We start from the raw sequence: 17,013 nt of genomic DNA on the forward strand, positions 1-17,013 counted from the left end.
GTGTGTGTGTGTGTGTGTGTGTGTGTGTGTGTGTATCTCTTTGTGCTTCTCTTTCCCCCTAACTCTCCCCCTGCGGCAGGTTTCTGTGCTGATCTTATTCATTTCTTTATTGGTTTGCTCTGACTTGCTAATTGCACAGGGACAGCCAGGTCCAGTGCCAAGCAGTAAGCAAACGCCAGCTTCTCTCCATTGATTTCAGCCCTGTAATCCCCTGGCAAAACATCACTGGCTAAATGCAAACACATTGTACACACACACACACACACACACCCATGCCCTCAGGCATGTCTTGCTGAAATCGCAGTCCACTGTGTGTTTGTGTGTGTGTGTGTCGTTTTGTGGTGGGTGTGTGGATGTGTGTCTTAGAAAGTCTTAAAAAGTCTGTGCACGTGTGGGGAAGCAAGGAATCAGGAGGAGAGACCTTGAATTGATGTGTGTGTGTGTGTGTGGTGATGTAGGTCTTGAGGTGTTTTCGGTGGAATTTGTTTCTTGTTTGAGTTGGAGTTTCAGTGCTAGTATCATGTATTCGCTTTCAGGCATTCAGATCATGTCTGTTACTTTGAGTGTGTGTGTGTGTGTGTGCTTAAACCACCAGCTTTAAAAAAGCGTTGGTAATGAATGCTTGAATTTCCCGTTGGGGATCAATAAAGTATCTATCTATCTATCTGTCTCTTGTGTGTGTGCAGGTCAGAGACTGTCGTGGAGAGGATGCTGTGCAACTGGATGTCCATCTGCTTGTACCAGTTCCTCAAGGTATCCCATCATGCTTCACTTCTTTCCCCCCAGAATAGACCTCTGAAGTTTGTCTACAAAAAAGAACCAAAATGGCCATCTATGGCAAGTTGCATTGCAAGTTAGCTCTGGGGTAGCAAAAAAGTGAGCCACCGTCACGTACCGGAGATCACAGTATCCACTCGAAGGCAGAGGACAAAAGTGTGTTCAGGAAAACGTCTGCATTTCAGACTTATTCATCCCTGCAATAGTTTAACAGGTGCGATAATTTAAAATCCCCATGTTATTTTCCCATAGGAAAAATCGCCAGATACCGGATGTCAAAGATGGCTGCTTTTTTGTAGGCGAACTTCAGAGGTCTATAGCCACCAGCTTTATTGTTGTGTTAGATGAATCAATGTTAAATAATGTTGTAAAAAAAGGTTTTTAAATAGTAATTAGTCACAAAACAGAAATGGGACTTCAACTATGGGAATTGAACAGCACGTCAGATCAGTTTATAAAAGTTTGTTAAAAAAAGGTTTATATTTCACAAAGATGTAAAAGTGGCTTCAGAAAGTAAAAGTCCTACCATGTATTCATGGGTTTCATCAGGTCCCTTTTCACAGGTGTATTAATATTAATCAAACACCATGCAGTCTGCATTGATAATTAAGGTGCTTGATTTTATACACCTGTGGAAAGGGACCTGATGAAACCCATGAATTGGTTCTACCTGTGCACATAATACAGGTGATTTCACTAATTAGCTGATCTACCTGGCTTAAGAGTTGTGCTAATTAAAATCAGCTGATTAAGTGAAGGGTTCAAACAGAAATGCAGCAGTGGGGTGTACTACGAATCTCGATTAGTGGGTTAGCGAGGTATGTTGCGCTCAAAGCCAGGGTATGCTGTGACACGAAAGTGGATCTGTTTTAGTGTCGCTATATCACCATGGTATCTCATGCTATCAACCAAACCTGGTCGAGAGGAGGTTATGTGCTAAGTTATAGCTCAAATCGTGTAATCTACCGCACACTGACCAATCAATTGTCTTAAAAACGAAGTTATCTCACGTGTAGGATTCTGTCATATATCTTACAGGTGGAGCTCCACCTCTACTAACATTTTGGATCTCGAATGCGCTTTAATAGTGCTGTGCGTGCAAATATCCCACTATAGACGTGCATACAATACAACAACTGATGACAATTGATTTATTTGATGTTATAGGTTAGACACAAAAAATGACCGCAGTGTAGATTAAGCTATCGCTCATGAATGCGGAAGTAATTGTTTTTAAATAGAGGCGGTCTTGTGCGTCTCCATGTTACACGATTGGCCAAAGTCATCCCAACACCGAGAACGCGCACAGATCTGAGCTGAAAGCCTAGTTTGACAAATATATCACATAACTGCAATCGTAGTATCACTTAACGTATACCCCTGAGTCAAGGCTTTGTCAAGCCTCGATATGTCTACATAGCCTAGATATGTCTAACGTGCTTCGTAGTATACCCCACAGGACTTTTACTTTCTGAAGCCAGACTTTTACACCTCTGATATTGCAATAATAGTAAACACAACTCTTGTTAGCTTCAGAGCACACAAGCACTTTTGGACATTCCATGTTTTCACTGAAGAATCCATGATGATAAAAACACAAGCTCTCGGAATCTGTAACCAGCAGAACCTCAAACCAACACATTCTCCCAGGACCCTACTGCATAGCAATGAGAAAACAAACGCTTGTGTGTGTGTAAGAGTGTATAGTGTCGATTGGTCTGTCTGTGTGTTGAAAGTTAGAAGGCATACACTTTCAGTGGATGATTTTGTGTGTGAGTATGTGGGTAAATGTGAATGTATCACTCTGTAGGAAGTATGGGGGAAACACAGCATGCTCTCTCTCACACACACACACACACACACACACACACACACACACACACACACACACACACACACACTGCGGAGGAGAACTTTGTGCCGGTCCCACGCGCTGTGCTGCGCTGCGCTGCGCTGCGCTGCGCTGCGCTGCGCTGCGTTTCTTCTCAAAGCTGTCCCACCTAATTAGCTACTTACCTGAAGGGCATAAATTGGACAAGGATGTCTGCAGTGGCAGAGGCCCCTATAAGCCTTTTAAACGCTCATAAGCTCACACAAATCAACAGGCTCAGCCAACGTTTACATAGATTTGAATTGCAAACAAGACCCAGGGCCCTCTTAGGCAGAACCAAAGGAGATAGCAGCCCCTTTTAAAACAGCATACAAAAACTAGCTGAAATCCAACCCTGTACTGTTGGAAGTTTGCATCCGTTAGACATACAGCCTAAGGAATTAATTATTATGCAAGCGTTTGTTGGTGTCTTTTATGTTCTTCTCGGTTGCGGTGGATGTTAAAAAAAAAAGGGACAGTGCACAGTGTATCTAACATTTATAAATGTAAAGCAAATGTAAAACACATGCCAGTGTGTTCCTATTTACATCAGAGTCAGGTCCAGTAACATGGAGGGTTTCTGTTTGGGCTACAGCGCAGTGTGGTATTGAGTGTACCATAGTTAAAGGTGCTCTAAGCCAGTGTTTCTCCAACTTTTTCTGACCAAGGACCACTTAACTAATAACAAAAAACTCACGGACCAACTAGCTAAAAAAAAAAAGAGTAGACTTTAACAGTATATTACACAATACATGTCCTTGCTTATTGTGTCAGATGATTCATATGATTTAAACCGACATACCTTACATAGGCAGTGTTGCAGAACTGTTTGGATTTACATACAAGTTGGTTTAATATTGCAAACAACTCATATTATATTTTATCATGTCTGCTTGCGGACCACTTGAGATACAGTAGCTTGCGGACCAACAGTGGTCCCCGGTCCCCGGACCACACTTTGAGAAACACTGCTCTAAGCGATGTTACATGGTGTCGAAGCTAAAACAGTTTTTGTCCCATACATCACCTCACCATCCGCTAGTTGCCTGTGCCCTAAATACACTGTAAAAAACGTGGACAGTCCAGGCTCCAAAAACGGCAACAAAAACAACTTGGTCCACCCTGCACCTTAAAAACATAACAAACTGTTCCAGCCAATCACCGATGAGATGCGCGTTTAGGAGAGTTTCAATTGCACAGGAGGGAGGGGGAGGGAATAGAGAGCTAGTTCTCTGTTTTGTTTGAGTGTCAACAGAAGTGATGTTACCAACATCGCTTAGAGCACCTATTAATAAAACCAGAGAATAATATAACTACATGTCCTATTAATTCACCTGAACAAGTCACATACAGTCAACTGCATCATCTGTTACCATGGAAATCAATGGCCTATGACCGTCTACTCATACTGTTGTATTTGGGGATGTTTGTTATTTTTATTTATTTATTTTTCTCTACTTTTTGGCACTTAGAATTTGTTTCAACACTGATGGAATATAATGCAAACCAAAAAGGTAGAATTGAATGTTAAAAGTGAAGAAATGTATTTGTAAAGTTAATTAAAGTTAATGTATTTAGTATGTATTTAGTAACCTTGCCCTACTATTTCATGTGACTGAATGTACCGTAATTTGTTCAGGACACGTTTTGGGGAAAATACTGTAGATGACCACATATAGTGCAATCTGCATACAGTAACTATATGTATTGTAATCCAGATAAATAAAATAGACTTCAGTCAATTGAGTGTAATGTAATGGTATGTCATTGTAATTGGATGTACAGTAGCTGACGTCATTGAATGTAATGTGCAGGACACGGTTGGAGAGCCTCTGTACAAGCTGTTTAAGGCCATCAAGCACCAGGTGGAGAAGGGGCCGGTGGACGCCAAGATGAAGAAGGCCAAATACACACTCAACGACACGGGCCTGCTGGGGGACGACGTGGAGTACTGCGTCCTGGTGAGTGTGTGTGTGTGTGTGTGTGTGTGTGTGTGTGTGTGTGTGTGTGTGTGTGTGTGTGTGTGTGTGTCTGTGTGTGTCTGTGTGTTGCTGAGATATACACCCTCAACGGCGACGACGTGGAGTACTGCGTCTTGGTGAGCGGTCATGGAACGCTTGTGTGTGTGTGTGTGTGTGTGTGTGTGTGTGTTGCTGAGACATTCAGTCCATCAAGCATTACTTCAGTTGTGTTGAGCTGGAAGAGAGTGTGTTCACTACACTGAGGAGGAGTTGTGTTCACTCAGCACGAGAGTACACACACACACACACACACACACACACACACACACACATTAAAACTCATCCATTTTCTCCTTTTCTGTTATTTACTTTCAAACACACCCTAGAGCCATGCGATGTACCTACCTTCACACTTGCTCTCACTAGCTCACACACATCCACACACACACAAACACACACACTCATGTACACACACACACACACTCATGCTCAGATTCACATGGTGTGCATACACCCACACTCTCTTACACATACTCACTCACACACACACATAACCACACAGACACACACACACACACACATTTATCACTTGAAAAACATATTGAGTTTCATGATTGATATTGAGCTCTAATTTTTAAGTAAAGTCAAGCCATTTATTTGTCAGATACATTTATACATACATTTTATTACTAACTTGGCATCTAAGAACAACTGGCATCTAAGTCATCTGATGGTCATCAACCCTAACACACACACATTAAAACTCAACCATTTTCTCCTTTTCTGTTACTTACTTTCAAACACACCCTTGATTCACACGATGTACCTACCCTCACTTCCTCTCACTAGCTCACACACACACACACATACACTCACACACACACTCACGCACAGATCCACATGGTGTGCATGCACCCACACTCTCTTACTCACACTCTCTTTCACACACACACACACACACACACACACTCACGCACAGATCCACATGGTGTACGTACTGTACACCCACACTCTCTTACTCAAACTCTCTCTCTCACACACACACGGACATACACGGACACACACACACACTATAGGTCCATTATACCTGCCCTTTCAGCACTATCTCCCTCAATTCTGTGTGGTAATAGCTCCGAGCACAGTGAGGTCAGGGCGCCGAGGGCACAGACCCGCAATGGCTGCCAGTGAGTCTGGTTTCCTCTAATCAGACTATTAATGCGGCGACTGGAGAGCCAGAACAGCCAGAGCTCCTCTAAACAGGACCGTCTTAGCAAGAAGCAGACGCGCTGATAACGTGTCCACGGAATGAAAGATAGCACAGGCCCACTAAATAACAATAACAATAATAACAACGCCCTGGAAATGGCCGCTATTCCAGGCACTGAAGCTCAGTATCGGTCTTTTCCGCACAGTAGCCCTGAGTACTTTTTATTTTTTTTATATATATTTTTTTTTTCTGGCGGAGAAGAATATCAATATCGCCACCGTGGCGGAAGCGAGGGAGGTTAAAGCGGGAGAGAGGTGGGATTTATGTGGCTTTGGACGCCAGTAGGCACAGTCTGGTTTTGTGTCTCCCAGATAAGGGTGTGGGGGTTTACGGTCGGTTCTCCTGATCTATGGGCCTGTCTGCGGGCTTCCGGGAGGCGCGAGGGGGAAAATCTCACACTAAAGTAGGAATTCACAACAAAATGGGTTGGTAAACTGTAAACGCTTTTGTCTTTGGACATTTTGAAGTTTGAACAATTGGAACGGCTTTCAATCAGTACTTGTAAATAGTATGTGCTGTCATTGTAAAACTCATCAGTGTGTGTGTGTTTCTCTTCTTATCTTCTGTTTTGTGTGTGTGTGTGTGTGATGGAAAAATATCTGCCAGTGTAGGTCAAATAAAGGATAATGTTCAATTGCTCTTGGGTGCTCCTTGTTGGTGCCCCCCCCCCAATCCCAATCCTCCCCCACCTTTCTTATGCAGCCCTTGCCACTTAATCTACTAAACCCCTTCTACTGCACTTTTTACCCCCCCCCCCATAAATGCACAAATAGGCTGACACCAGACATAATTTCACTGCATTTCTTACTTCCAGTAACTATATGCATGTGACAACTTCCTTGTATCCTTGTATCCTTGTAATTGTATATCACAGTTGGGTTACTAAATTATGAGTGAGTCATTTATGTAGCATGCACAACGCTAAGATTTTTCCATATAGATTGAGTGTGATGTTATTGAAGGTCAAAGTTCAGAGGTCATAGAGGTTACAGCGGCCCTGATGTGTAACTGCTGTCCATATCGTCTCTTTGGTCAGACCCTGCAGGTTCTGGTGCACGGGGAGGGCCCAGACGTGACCCCAGTGAAGGTCCTGAATTGCGACACGATCTCGCAGGTGAAGGAGAAGATTATCGAACAGGTGTACCGCAACCTGCCATACTCTCAGAGGCCCAAGGTGGAGAGTGTCGCTCTAGGTAAGACACGAGACATCTCCTTACCAAGATTCACTTATCACTCAAACTTCAAAACATCTACATATCCATACCTTAATATACAATACCAAAATATGTATATATTTTAACATTTATACAGTATGAGGATATTTACCATATGTTAATGCAGTTTCTGAATATATTAATATACATACATTTATTCTGTATCATGATATTTGTATATCCATGCATTTATACAACACAGATCTGTATACTTATATTTCTAAACATTGACATCCTATTAACAAACATTCATATATTGTCTATTTTGAACACTCCACCTACTTCACTATGTGGTGTACCCAGGAAAGGCATTATCTACAGTGTGTACATTGCCATCATTATGCTATATGTATATGTAGTGTTTTATGCTGCATCAATTTGTTTTCATGCAAATCTGCACACTTAGTCTAAACTGTACTAAATGATTCAGCAGATGTTTTTTTATCCTTTTTTCTCGTCCAAAGTACACCCAAATACAGCAGGCATGTACAGTATGTGCCTAAGGTTTTTCAGAACAATTAAATCGCCCCCAGAACTTCTTGCACTTGCCATCTGGGTTCACTAATTAGCACACATCCACACCCACAGCCAGGAAGTGTTGGCTAATGAACCTATTTAAATTTCACCACCAAAACTTTTCTGACGTGAACTTTGCCGCTGCGTTATTCTGACTCCTGGTCCGGTTAATGCCCACTTGTCTTCTCAACTTCTTGTCTGCTGCCTAGATCTTGTTCTGCATTGACACATAGAACACAATTTAGGAAAGTGGGGGAATTAAATGAAACTCACAATGTCCAAACCCAGAGAGAGAGACAGAGAGAGAGAGAGAGAGAGAGAGAGTAGAGAGTAGAGCGGAGCACCAGGCTCATTGTGATTCTGAGAAGGAACAGGACCCTTGAGCAGGGAACCGAAGGGTTCTTTAATTCAGTCCCGTAGTCTTGCGGTTCTGCTGGATGACTGCAGAATCACTGATATGACTACGCCTCTGAATGACACACACACACACATACACACACACACACACACACACACGCACACACACATACAAATTCTATCCTTGTCACTTGCACACACACTGTCACAATCACAACCACACCCGGACCCACGCACATACATGTACACACACGCACGCACCCATGCATATTTTCTTTTTCCACATACACACACATTAATACACACAGACACACACACGAGAGACTCTTCTTCTCAGTCATGTGAGGTTAGGCGGGAATGGGTGGAATTACATTTTCTTTGGGGGTGTTCCGCCAGAGTTATGGGAGTCTGTGCAATTCCCACAGGGAGCACACCATTTATCACACACCCTTTCACAGTCACACACACACACACACACACACATACATACATACATACAAATATTCTCTCTCTCTCTCTGTCTCTCTCTCTCTCCCCCACTCACTCACTTTCTCACTCACACACATGCACACACAGATTGCAGACAAGCAGACACACACACACACACACACACACACACACACACACACACACACACACACACACACACACACACACACACACACACACACACATACACACACACACACACACAGTGAGAGATACTGTATTTTATATTTCATAGGTACAACTTGAGTCATTTCAGAGTCAGAAGTGTTTGAAAGGAATCCTCTTATCTAGCTCTGGAGTAGACGGCAAAAAGTTAGCATGTTCTTTCAACTGCATTTTGCGGTTGTAGGGCGGTGGTAGTGTAGTGGTTAAGGAGCTGGGCTAGCGTGCAGTAGCCTGAAAGTTGTCGGTTCAATTCCCGGCTTCCACCGTTGTGCCCTTGAGCAAGGCACTTAACCCCAAGTTGCTCCGGGGACAATGTGATCCCTTGTAATATAGCTGACATATGTAAGTCACTTCGGTCAAGAAGTGTCTGCTAAATGTAATGTAATGTAATGTAATTTTCTTTTAACACAAACCCTGCACTTCCGACCCCTACCACAGAGTGGCGCCCAGGCTCCACGGGGCAGATCCTCTCTGACCTGGACCTGACCTCCCAGAAAGAAGGCCGCTGGAAGAGGCTCAACACGCTGGCCCATTACAATGTGAGTCTGTCTCCTCTGCTTCTCTCCAACGCACAGCTTGAGCTTAGTGTAGCCTGCAGGCAAATGCTGCTTTACTGCCGTGTTGTAGAGCTTTTTTTGTCATCTTTGAGAAGCAGTAATTCACCTGATAAAGCAAGGTGCTAGCAATGCTAAGCTCAAGGGTTTGATGCCCAACCTCTGTTTTTTTTTTTTTTTGTATTGTGTGTAAAGGCGGTCACACTATTGTTGCCATCCAATTGCACTGCAGCTTGAGTGTTTTCCCTCACTGTGAGTCAGTTTGGATTAAAAGCATTGGCCAAATAAATACATATAAAATAAAATAATTGAGCACATATGCTCTCTAAAAGACAGACTCAAGACAGTGCAGCAGGTTAACAGCATGGGTATCTGCACAGTCTTGTGTAATGACTCCTTGTAGAACTTTTCTAAATTGTAAAGTCTTTGTTAACTGGCAGGCCTTGGGGCCATCGGCACCAATGGCCATTTTCTTTCTCCACATACACACACATTTATACACACAGGCAGACACACGAGAGACTCTTCTTCTCAGTCATGTACATTTTCTCTGGGGTATTTCGCCAGACTTTTCTAAAGTGTGAAGTCTTTCTGAAAGTGTGGTCTGTTAACTGGCAGACCTCGGGGCCATCAGCACCAAGCCTGTATGTTTATCTTTTGTGTAAAAGGCTGTAGGATAAAAGCCTTTTGAAGATGAATGGAAGTAAATGTGCAATTAGGATGCATTGAGTGCTGTTTTGCAGGTTCCTCTGTGCCATTGGGCAGCGAGCTGGCTATATGTCGCTAGCACAGTTTAGCTGAATAGGGAATGAAATGGCTCTGATGTGTGTAGTTATGAACTGAAGTTCTGATTGGAGGCAGTTGTGCAAAATGACCTGTTGATTGATTGGTTGATTTTAAATCTCTCTCTCTCTCGCTCTTTCTCTCTCTCTCTCTCTCTCTCTCTCTCTCTCTCTCTCTCTCTCTCTCTCTCTCTCTCTCTCTCTCTCTCTCTCTCTCTCTTTGTATCTGTGTGCGTGTCTGTCCTTGCGTGTGTGTCTGTCCTTGTGTGTGTGTGTGTTTCTGTGTGTGTGTGTGTTTAGGTGCGAGACAACGCCACACTGGTGTTGTCCAGAGTCCTTCACACTCAACAGTCCTTTGATCAGCATCAGGATAACCATGAAGAGCGTGAGTCCCTCATCAGCCTCCATTAGCATTGCAATCACACTCAAATTAGGCCACATTCATTCATATTTAATATCAGTACCAATCATTGTACTTACATCTACATTCAAAGTTCTTTCTTTTTTATTTACTGAGCTATTCATTGCTACAATCATTCCACAATGGCATTCACATTAAAACTCCATTATATCTCATTCATGTATTTATATTTAGACATACCTAGACATTAATATTATAATTTATTCATGGAAACATTCATATCTGCATGACTACTCATTGCTTCATATGTATCATTCATATTTAGAAGAAAATTCTATTTATTGATAGTTAGATTAAGATTGAAGATGTTTAGTCATCACTGTCTTCTCCGAAATCGCCTCAGGAAATGGAATGTAGTGTGTATTTGTCATATTAGTAGCTGATTAGCAGTGTGCTAATTGTCATGCGACCTCTGGGTTGTCCAGGCAACGCTCTGTTGGAGGACGATAAGGTGTTCCATCTTGTCCGTCCGGTGGATGAGTTGGAGGAGGGAAAGTCCAAGAAGGGAAGCATCAAGGACAAGGCCACCACCAAAGCTATCACCGAGATCTACCTGACCAGGCTGCTGTCCGTCAAGGTAAAACACACACACACACACACACACACACACACACACACACACACACACACACACACACACATACACACACACATACACTACAGACACCAACACACACACACACACACACACACACACACACACACACAGTCTGTCTTTCTAACTTTCTTCCTTTCACCGTAATCTTCCTGACCAGGCTCTTCTCTGTCAAGGTAACTCTTACTCACTCACAATCTCTGTCTCTCTGTCTCTTTCTCTCGCTCTCTCAAACTCTCTCTCTCTCTCGCTCTCTCAAACTCTCTCTCACGCTCTCCCAAACTCTCTCTCTCTCTCACTCTCCCAAACTCTCTCTCTTTCTCTCACTCTCCCAAACTCTCTCTCTTTCTCTCGCTCTCTCAAACTCTCTCTCACGCTCTCCCAAACTCTCTCTCTCACTCTCCCAAACTCTCTCTCTTTCTCTCACTCTCCCAAACTCTCTCTCTTTCTCTCGCTCTCCCAAACTCTCTCTCTATTTCTCTCTCTCTCTCTCCAACTCTTTGTTTGTTCCTTACCTCTTCACCATAATCTAGCTCACAAGGCCACTCTGTTAACACAGCGCTTACTCACACACTTTTCTCTCTCTCTCTCTCTTGCAAAAAAGTAAAATAAATATCTCTCTCTTTCTCTTACTCTGGCTCTTTCTCTCTTCTCTCTCTACTTAGTTTTCTCTCTCTCTCTCTCTCTCTCTCTCCCTCTCTTCCCCCTCTCTCTGTCTCTTCATCAATTTGCCTCCCAGATTTTCTTTCTCTCTTCCTTTCTCTCTGCAGCTCTCTCTTTTCCTCTCTCTTTTCCTCTCTTTCTTTCTTTCTTTCTTTCTTTCTTTCTTTCTTTCTTTCTCTCTCTCTCCCAGGCCAAAGCCGCTCAGCTGTATCACTCTCTCTTCCTCTCTTTCTGCATCCCTCACTTTTCCGCAGTGAAAGCTCTCTCACACATTCTCAATCCCTCTCTATCCCTCTGTTTTTCCACATCCTCTCCTCTCGCTCCTCTTGCTTCTCATTGTGTAGGTGTCTCTCTCTACCTGTCCTCACACATTTTGCTTCGGCCATACCTCAGTCACACATATGAACACACACTAACACATGCACGCACGCACGCTCACAGTCATCAAGGTCATGGATAAAACACACACGCACACACACAGATATTTCAGGGCTGCTGCCTGGCTGCAAACAGACTCATAATGCAGGACAAACCGGAGAGCAAATCTCATTAGGCGGCCGGTGAAAAGCAGACTCCTTAGAGGCAGAAGAGACACTGCTCATACACACACTGTACAGAATAAGAATGAGTGTCTTATCATGCATGTCTTTTCTGTGTGTGTGTGTGTGTGTGTGTGTGTGCCTGTATGTGTGTGTGTGTGTGTCTGTGTCTGTATGTGTGTGCTTATGCACACATGTATGATTGTGTGCATGTGGGGATGCACATGTGTGTGTGTGTGTGTGTGTGTGTGTGTGTGTGTGTGTGTGTGTGTGTGTGTGTGTGTGTCCAACAGGGTACGCTGCAGCAGTTCGTTGATGACTTCTTCCGCAGCGTTCTCTGCTCCGGAGCCGTCGTCCCTCCAGCCGTCAAGTACTTCTTCGACTTCCTGGACGAGCAGGCGCTGAAACACGACAACGTGGACGAGGAGACGATACACATCTGGAAAACTAACAGGTACACACACACACACACACACACACACACACACACACACACACTCACACAACTTCTAACTCTCATGTCTTCTATGTCACACTGTTACACTGTTTGCCCAGCTGTATATTTCTATCTTCTATACACACACACACACACACACACACACACACACACACATACACACACACACACACACACACACACACACACACACACACACACATACACTAAACCTCTACTTCAGACTTGAGCCCAAATCCATCCTAGCCATCACCCCTTTTGTCCTCCTCTTTCTCCTCTTCTCTTCTCTTCTCTTCTCTTCTCTTCTCCTCTCTTTTCATCTCACACTTCCTCTTTTCTTCTCCTCTTCTCATGTCACACTTCTGCCTCTCTTCTTTCCTCCTCATCACGTCTGCTCTCATCTCCTCTCTCCTCCTCTCCTCACCTCATCACCTCTCCTCTCCTCTCACTTCCTCTCTCCTCCTCTCCTCACCTCATCACCTCTCCTCTCACTTCCTCTCTCCTCCTCACCCCATCACTTCTCCTCTCCTCTCACTTCCTCTCTCCTCCTCTCTCTCCTCTCACCTCCTTTCCTCCTCTCCTCTCACTTCCTCTCTCCTCCTCTCCTCACCTCATCACCTCTCCTCTCACTTCCTCTCTCCTCCTCACCTCATCACCTTTCCTCTCCTCTCACTTCCTCTCTCCTCCTCTCCTCACCTCATCACCTCTCCTCTCCTCTCCTCTCCTCTCCTCTCCTCTCACTTCCTCTCTCCTCCTCTCTCTCCTCTCACCTCCTTTCCTCCTCTCCTCTCCCCTTTGTGGGTTTATGTGAGTAAATTATTGAACGTCCTCCGAGGCCATGTTGAAATATTCACTGTGTGTTGGAACTCTGAGCTCTGAGCTGTCTGAAGCTGACAGGTGACGTCTCGAACCCCTTAAACATCTCAGAGCCAGACCCCAACACACTTCCAAGCACTCAACCTCCACTCCCCTCTCTCTCTCCTTCTCTCTCTCTCTCTCTCTCTTTCCTCCTTCTCCTCCTATTATTTTGCCTGTTTCCTTTTTCACTTCTCCCAGTACTATTTCTTTTTTTGTTGGGGGGGGGTATGCCTTTAATTCTGATAGGACAGTGAAGAGAGTGACAGGAAGTGAGTGGGACAGAGAAGTGGGGTGGGATCAGGAAATTACCCGGGTCAGACTCACACCAAATATGGTATGGGCGCTGTAGCCAGTTGTGCCACAGCGCCCCCATACTTTTTCTTTTCTTTCTTTTTTGTTAGTTTGCTCCCCCTCTCTCTCATTCCTTTTTTGTTTACTCTCTCTCTCTCTCATTCTCATTCTTTCATCTGTCTGTTTCCTCTCTCTTTTTCATTTTCTCTCTCCCTTTATTCCCTCTCTTTCTCTCTGTGGGTCTCATTTCTTTCCTTCTCTTTTCTTCTGCCTCTGTCTTTTATTGTTTCTCTCCATCTCTCTGTCCCTTCTCTCTGTGGATCCTTCACTCATTCTCTCTCTCCATAAGTTTCTCTCTATGCATCTCTTCATATCCTGTCTGTCAACCATATTGTTTCTTTCTTTTGGTCTTTCCTCTTTCTATCTCTCATTTGTCTTTCTAAATTTTTATCCAGTTCAGTCTGTTTTCTCTCTCTCTCTCTTTTCTCTTTCTCTCTCTCTCTATCTCTCTTCTCACTGGCTGTCATTCAGACGTTCGTGAGCCAGCTGTTTCCTGCTCTGTTTCCCACTCTAATCAGGCAAATGAAGCACTGGATTATGGACTAACCAATCAATGTAAAATCTGCATGATAACACACACAAACACACACACACACACACACACACACACACACACACACACACACACACACACACACACACACACACACACACACTCACAGACACATGTGTACACACACACACACACCCCATCACACCCACACACACACACAGTATCTGCCTACTCTCAGTGGTACCTGAAGCAGTGAGTCATTAGCGATGCACCTCTGACTCTGTGAGATTGATTTCCCTGGAATTGGAAGAGAGGGCAACTTTAGTGGGGAGATTATGAGCACCGAGTGTGTGTGTAAAGGTGTGTGTGTGTGTGTGCGTGCGTGTGTACTGTAGGTGGCTGTCTGTGTTTCTCTGAGAGCATGTGTGTGGTTGTGTCTGTGTGTCTAGATGGTTGTCTGTGTATGTGTGTGTGTGTCTATGTGTTTGCCTGTGGGAGTAGGTGGTTTATATTATGATAATGTGGATATGATTATTTTATTGTTTAGTTTTGCACACTCTATTAGCGTAACTGTGTGTATGTGTGTGTGTGTGCGTGTGTGTGTGTGAGAGAGAGAGGTTAGGTTATGTACCCCTCTGGCTCCTGTGTGTGAGAAGAATAAGAACAGACCTATCAGTGTGATGTGATCCTCAAGTGTGTGTGTGTGGTGTGTGTGTGTGTGTGTGTGGTGTGTGTGTGTGTGTGTGTGTCTGTGCTCATATGCTTCCTCTGCCTTGAGAAATGACATCTCTTTCTGGCCGTGTGAGACGCGAGCAAGCTCGTGATGAATGTTTGATAGTGTGTGTGAGTGCGTGGGTTGGGAAGACAGAGGGGACCCATCCGTCAGACACAGTGTGTGTGTGTGTGTGTGTGTGTGTGTGTGTGTGTGTGCTTGCTCGGGCGCTAGAGGGGACGGTACAGCAGAGCACAGAGCCGCCAATCAACTTCCTTGAGTCAGTCACTTCTCACCTTCATGTTCGCATTCACATTCACACGGAGTTTAGGGCCATTAAAAGGTGTATAGTTGCCGATGGAGAGACATTTCTGAAGCAGTTTAATAATGCTTGCACGGGCACACGAACACACACATGCAGAAATACACACACACACACACACACACACACACACATACACACACACACACACACACACACTCACGCACACACAGACGCAGACACACACACACACACACACACACACACACACACACACACACACACACACATACACACACATACACGCACACACACACACACACACACACACGCAGACACACACACAAACATACAGTACACACACACACACAGACATTATGATTATGAATATGTTCTCTCTCTGTGAGTGTGTGAATGCTCTTGTTGCCTGTAACCTTGTCTATATGTACATGTTCATGTTTTACTTTATGTAATAAATAGCCCATTTGCCATTCTCTCCTTGTCCCCCTACCCCCTTCACTCTCTGAAGCATAACCCCGACCAGTAGGAAAGGCACCTAACCCCTCACTGCTCCCCGAGCGCCGCTGTTGTAGCAGGCAACTCACTGCGTCGGGATTAGTGTGTGCTTCACCTCACTGTGTGTACACTGTGTGCTGAGTGTGTTTCACTAATTCACGGATTGGGATAAATGCAGAGACCAAATTTCCCTCACGGGATCAAAAGAGTATATATATTTATATACTCACTGTCTCTCTCTGTCTCCCCCCACCTCTTTCTTCCTCTCTCTCTGTCCATCCCTCTATCTATCCCTCTATCTATCTATCTATCTATCTATCTATCTATCTATCTATCTATCCCCTCCTTCACTCTCTCCCGCTGCAGTCTGCCCCTGCGTTTCTGGGTGAACATCCTGAAGAACCCCCATTTCATCTTCGACGTGCACATGTCGGAGGTGGTGGACGCCTCGCTGTCCGTCATCGCCCAGACCTTCATGGACGCCTGCACCAAGACAGAGCACAAACTCAGCAGGGTGAGAAACGCAGCAGGGAAGTGCATCATGGGATACCCCCATCCTCCTGTGTCCACTCTTTACTTTTTTTATTTTTATGGGGAGTGGTCGTTCAAATGTGTTCAGACAAACATGTTCACTAAAAACGTTCAATTTGAACACACGTCTGGTTCCGTTGGTACTGTATACCCAGAATGGGTGGCAGGTTTTGTGGGAGGTGTGTAGGTGAATAAACTCCAGTCACAAATGCTTAGAAATGTGCTAACGCTAACTAGTTTTAGCCTCTTTTTAGTGGTGTGTATGAGCTTGACAAGGCCTGAGAAGCCTTTGGCTTATCCTACCAGTGTTTTTAAAAGAAAAGAAACTGAAAACTTTTAGTGTGAGTCAGCAAGTTGTTGTAAGATACCAGCACAACTGTGTGTGCCTTTTGAGGATTTTATTGATTTTATTCAGAGGTTTGAGAGATAGTTGTTCTAGTCTGCAAGATCGAAAGACAGGAACTAAAAGAAAATGTGCCCGTAATAAGGTTGTGGGGAGACTCTGGGATTGCGGTCACTAGAGTCCTCCAGATGGTTAACATGACTTGGCAGTGGTGGTGAATCTAGATACGGAGAGTGTCTGGACACAGGTGCTGTTGTGAATTGAAGAGACTTTAATCAGCAGAGGTGCAAATCAAGAGGCTGCAAATAGCCGGCGGCATT

The 17,013-nt window shown here is 44.3% G+C and overlaps 1 protein-coding gene across 2 annotated transcripts in view; it reads left to right on the top strand.

The window, feature by feature from the left end:
* Positions 1-17,013, top strand: part of LOC121697192 (plexin-B2-like) — a 179,141-nt gene that overhangs the window by 158,041 nt on the left and 4,087 nt on the right. For both annotated transcript variants that reach the window (XM_042078593.1, XM_042078594.1), the window contains exons 27-34: positions 687-753; positions 4,462-4,608; positions 6,912-7,068; positions 9,055-9,155; positions 10,253-10,337; positions 10,799-10,950; positions 12,464-12,624; positions 16,186-16,333. In XM_042078593.1, the coding sequence (XP_041934527.1) occupies positions 687-753; positions 4,462-4,608; positions 6,912-7,068; positions 9,055-9,155; positions 10,253-10,337; positions 10,799-10,950; positions 12,464-12,624; positions 16,186-16,333 (1,018 nt within the window). The remainder of the gene's footprint in view (positions 1-686; positions 754-4,461; positions 4,609-6,911; positions 7,069-9,054; positions 9,156-10,252; positions 10,338-10,798; positions 10,951-12,463; positions 12,625-16,185; positions 16,334-17,013) is intronic.

Source organism: Alosa sapidissima, chromosome 22 (genome assembly GCF_018492685.1).
Source record: "Alosa sapidissima isolate fAloSap1 chromosome 22, fAloSap1.pri, whole genome shotgun sequence".
Lineage (NCBI taxonomy): Eukaryota > Metazoa > Chordata > Actinopteri > Clupeiformes > Clupeidae > Alosa > Alosa sapidissima.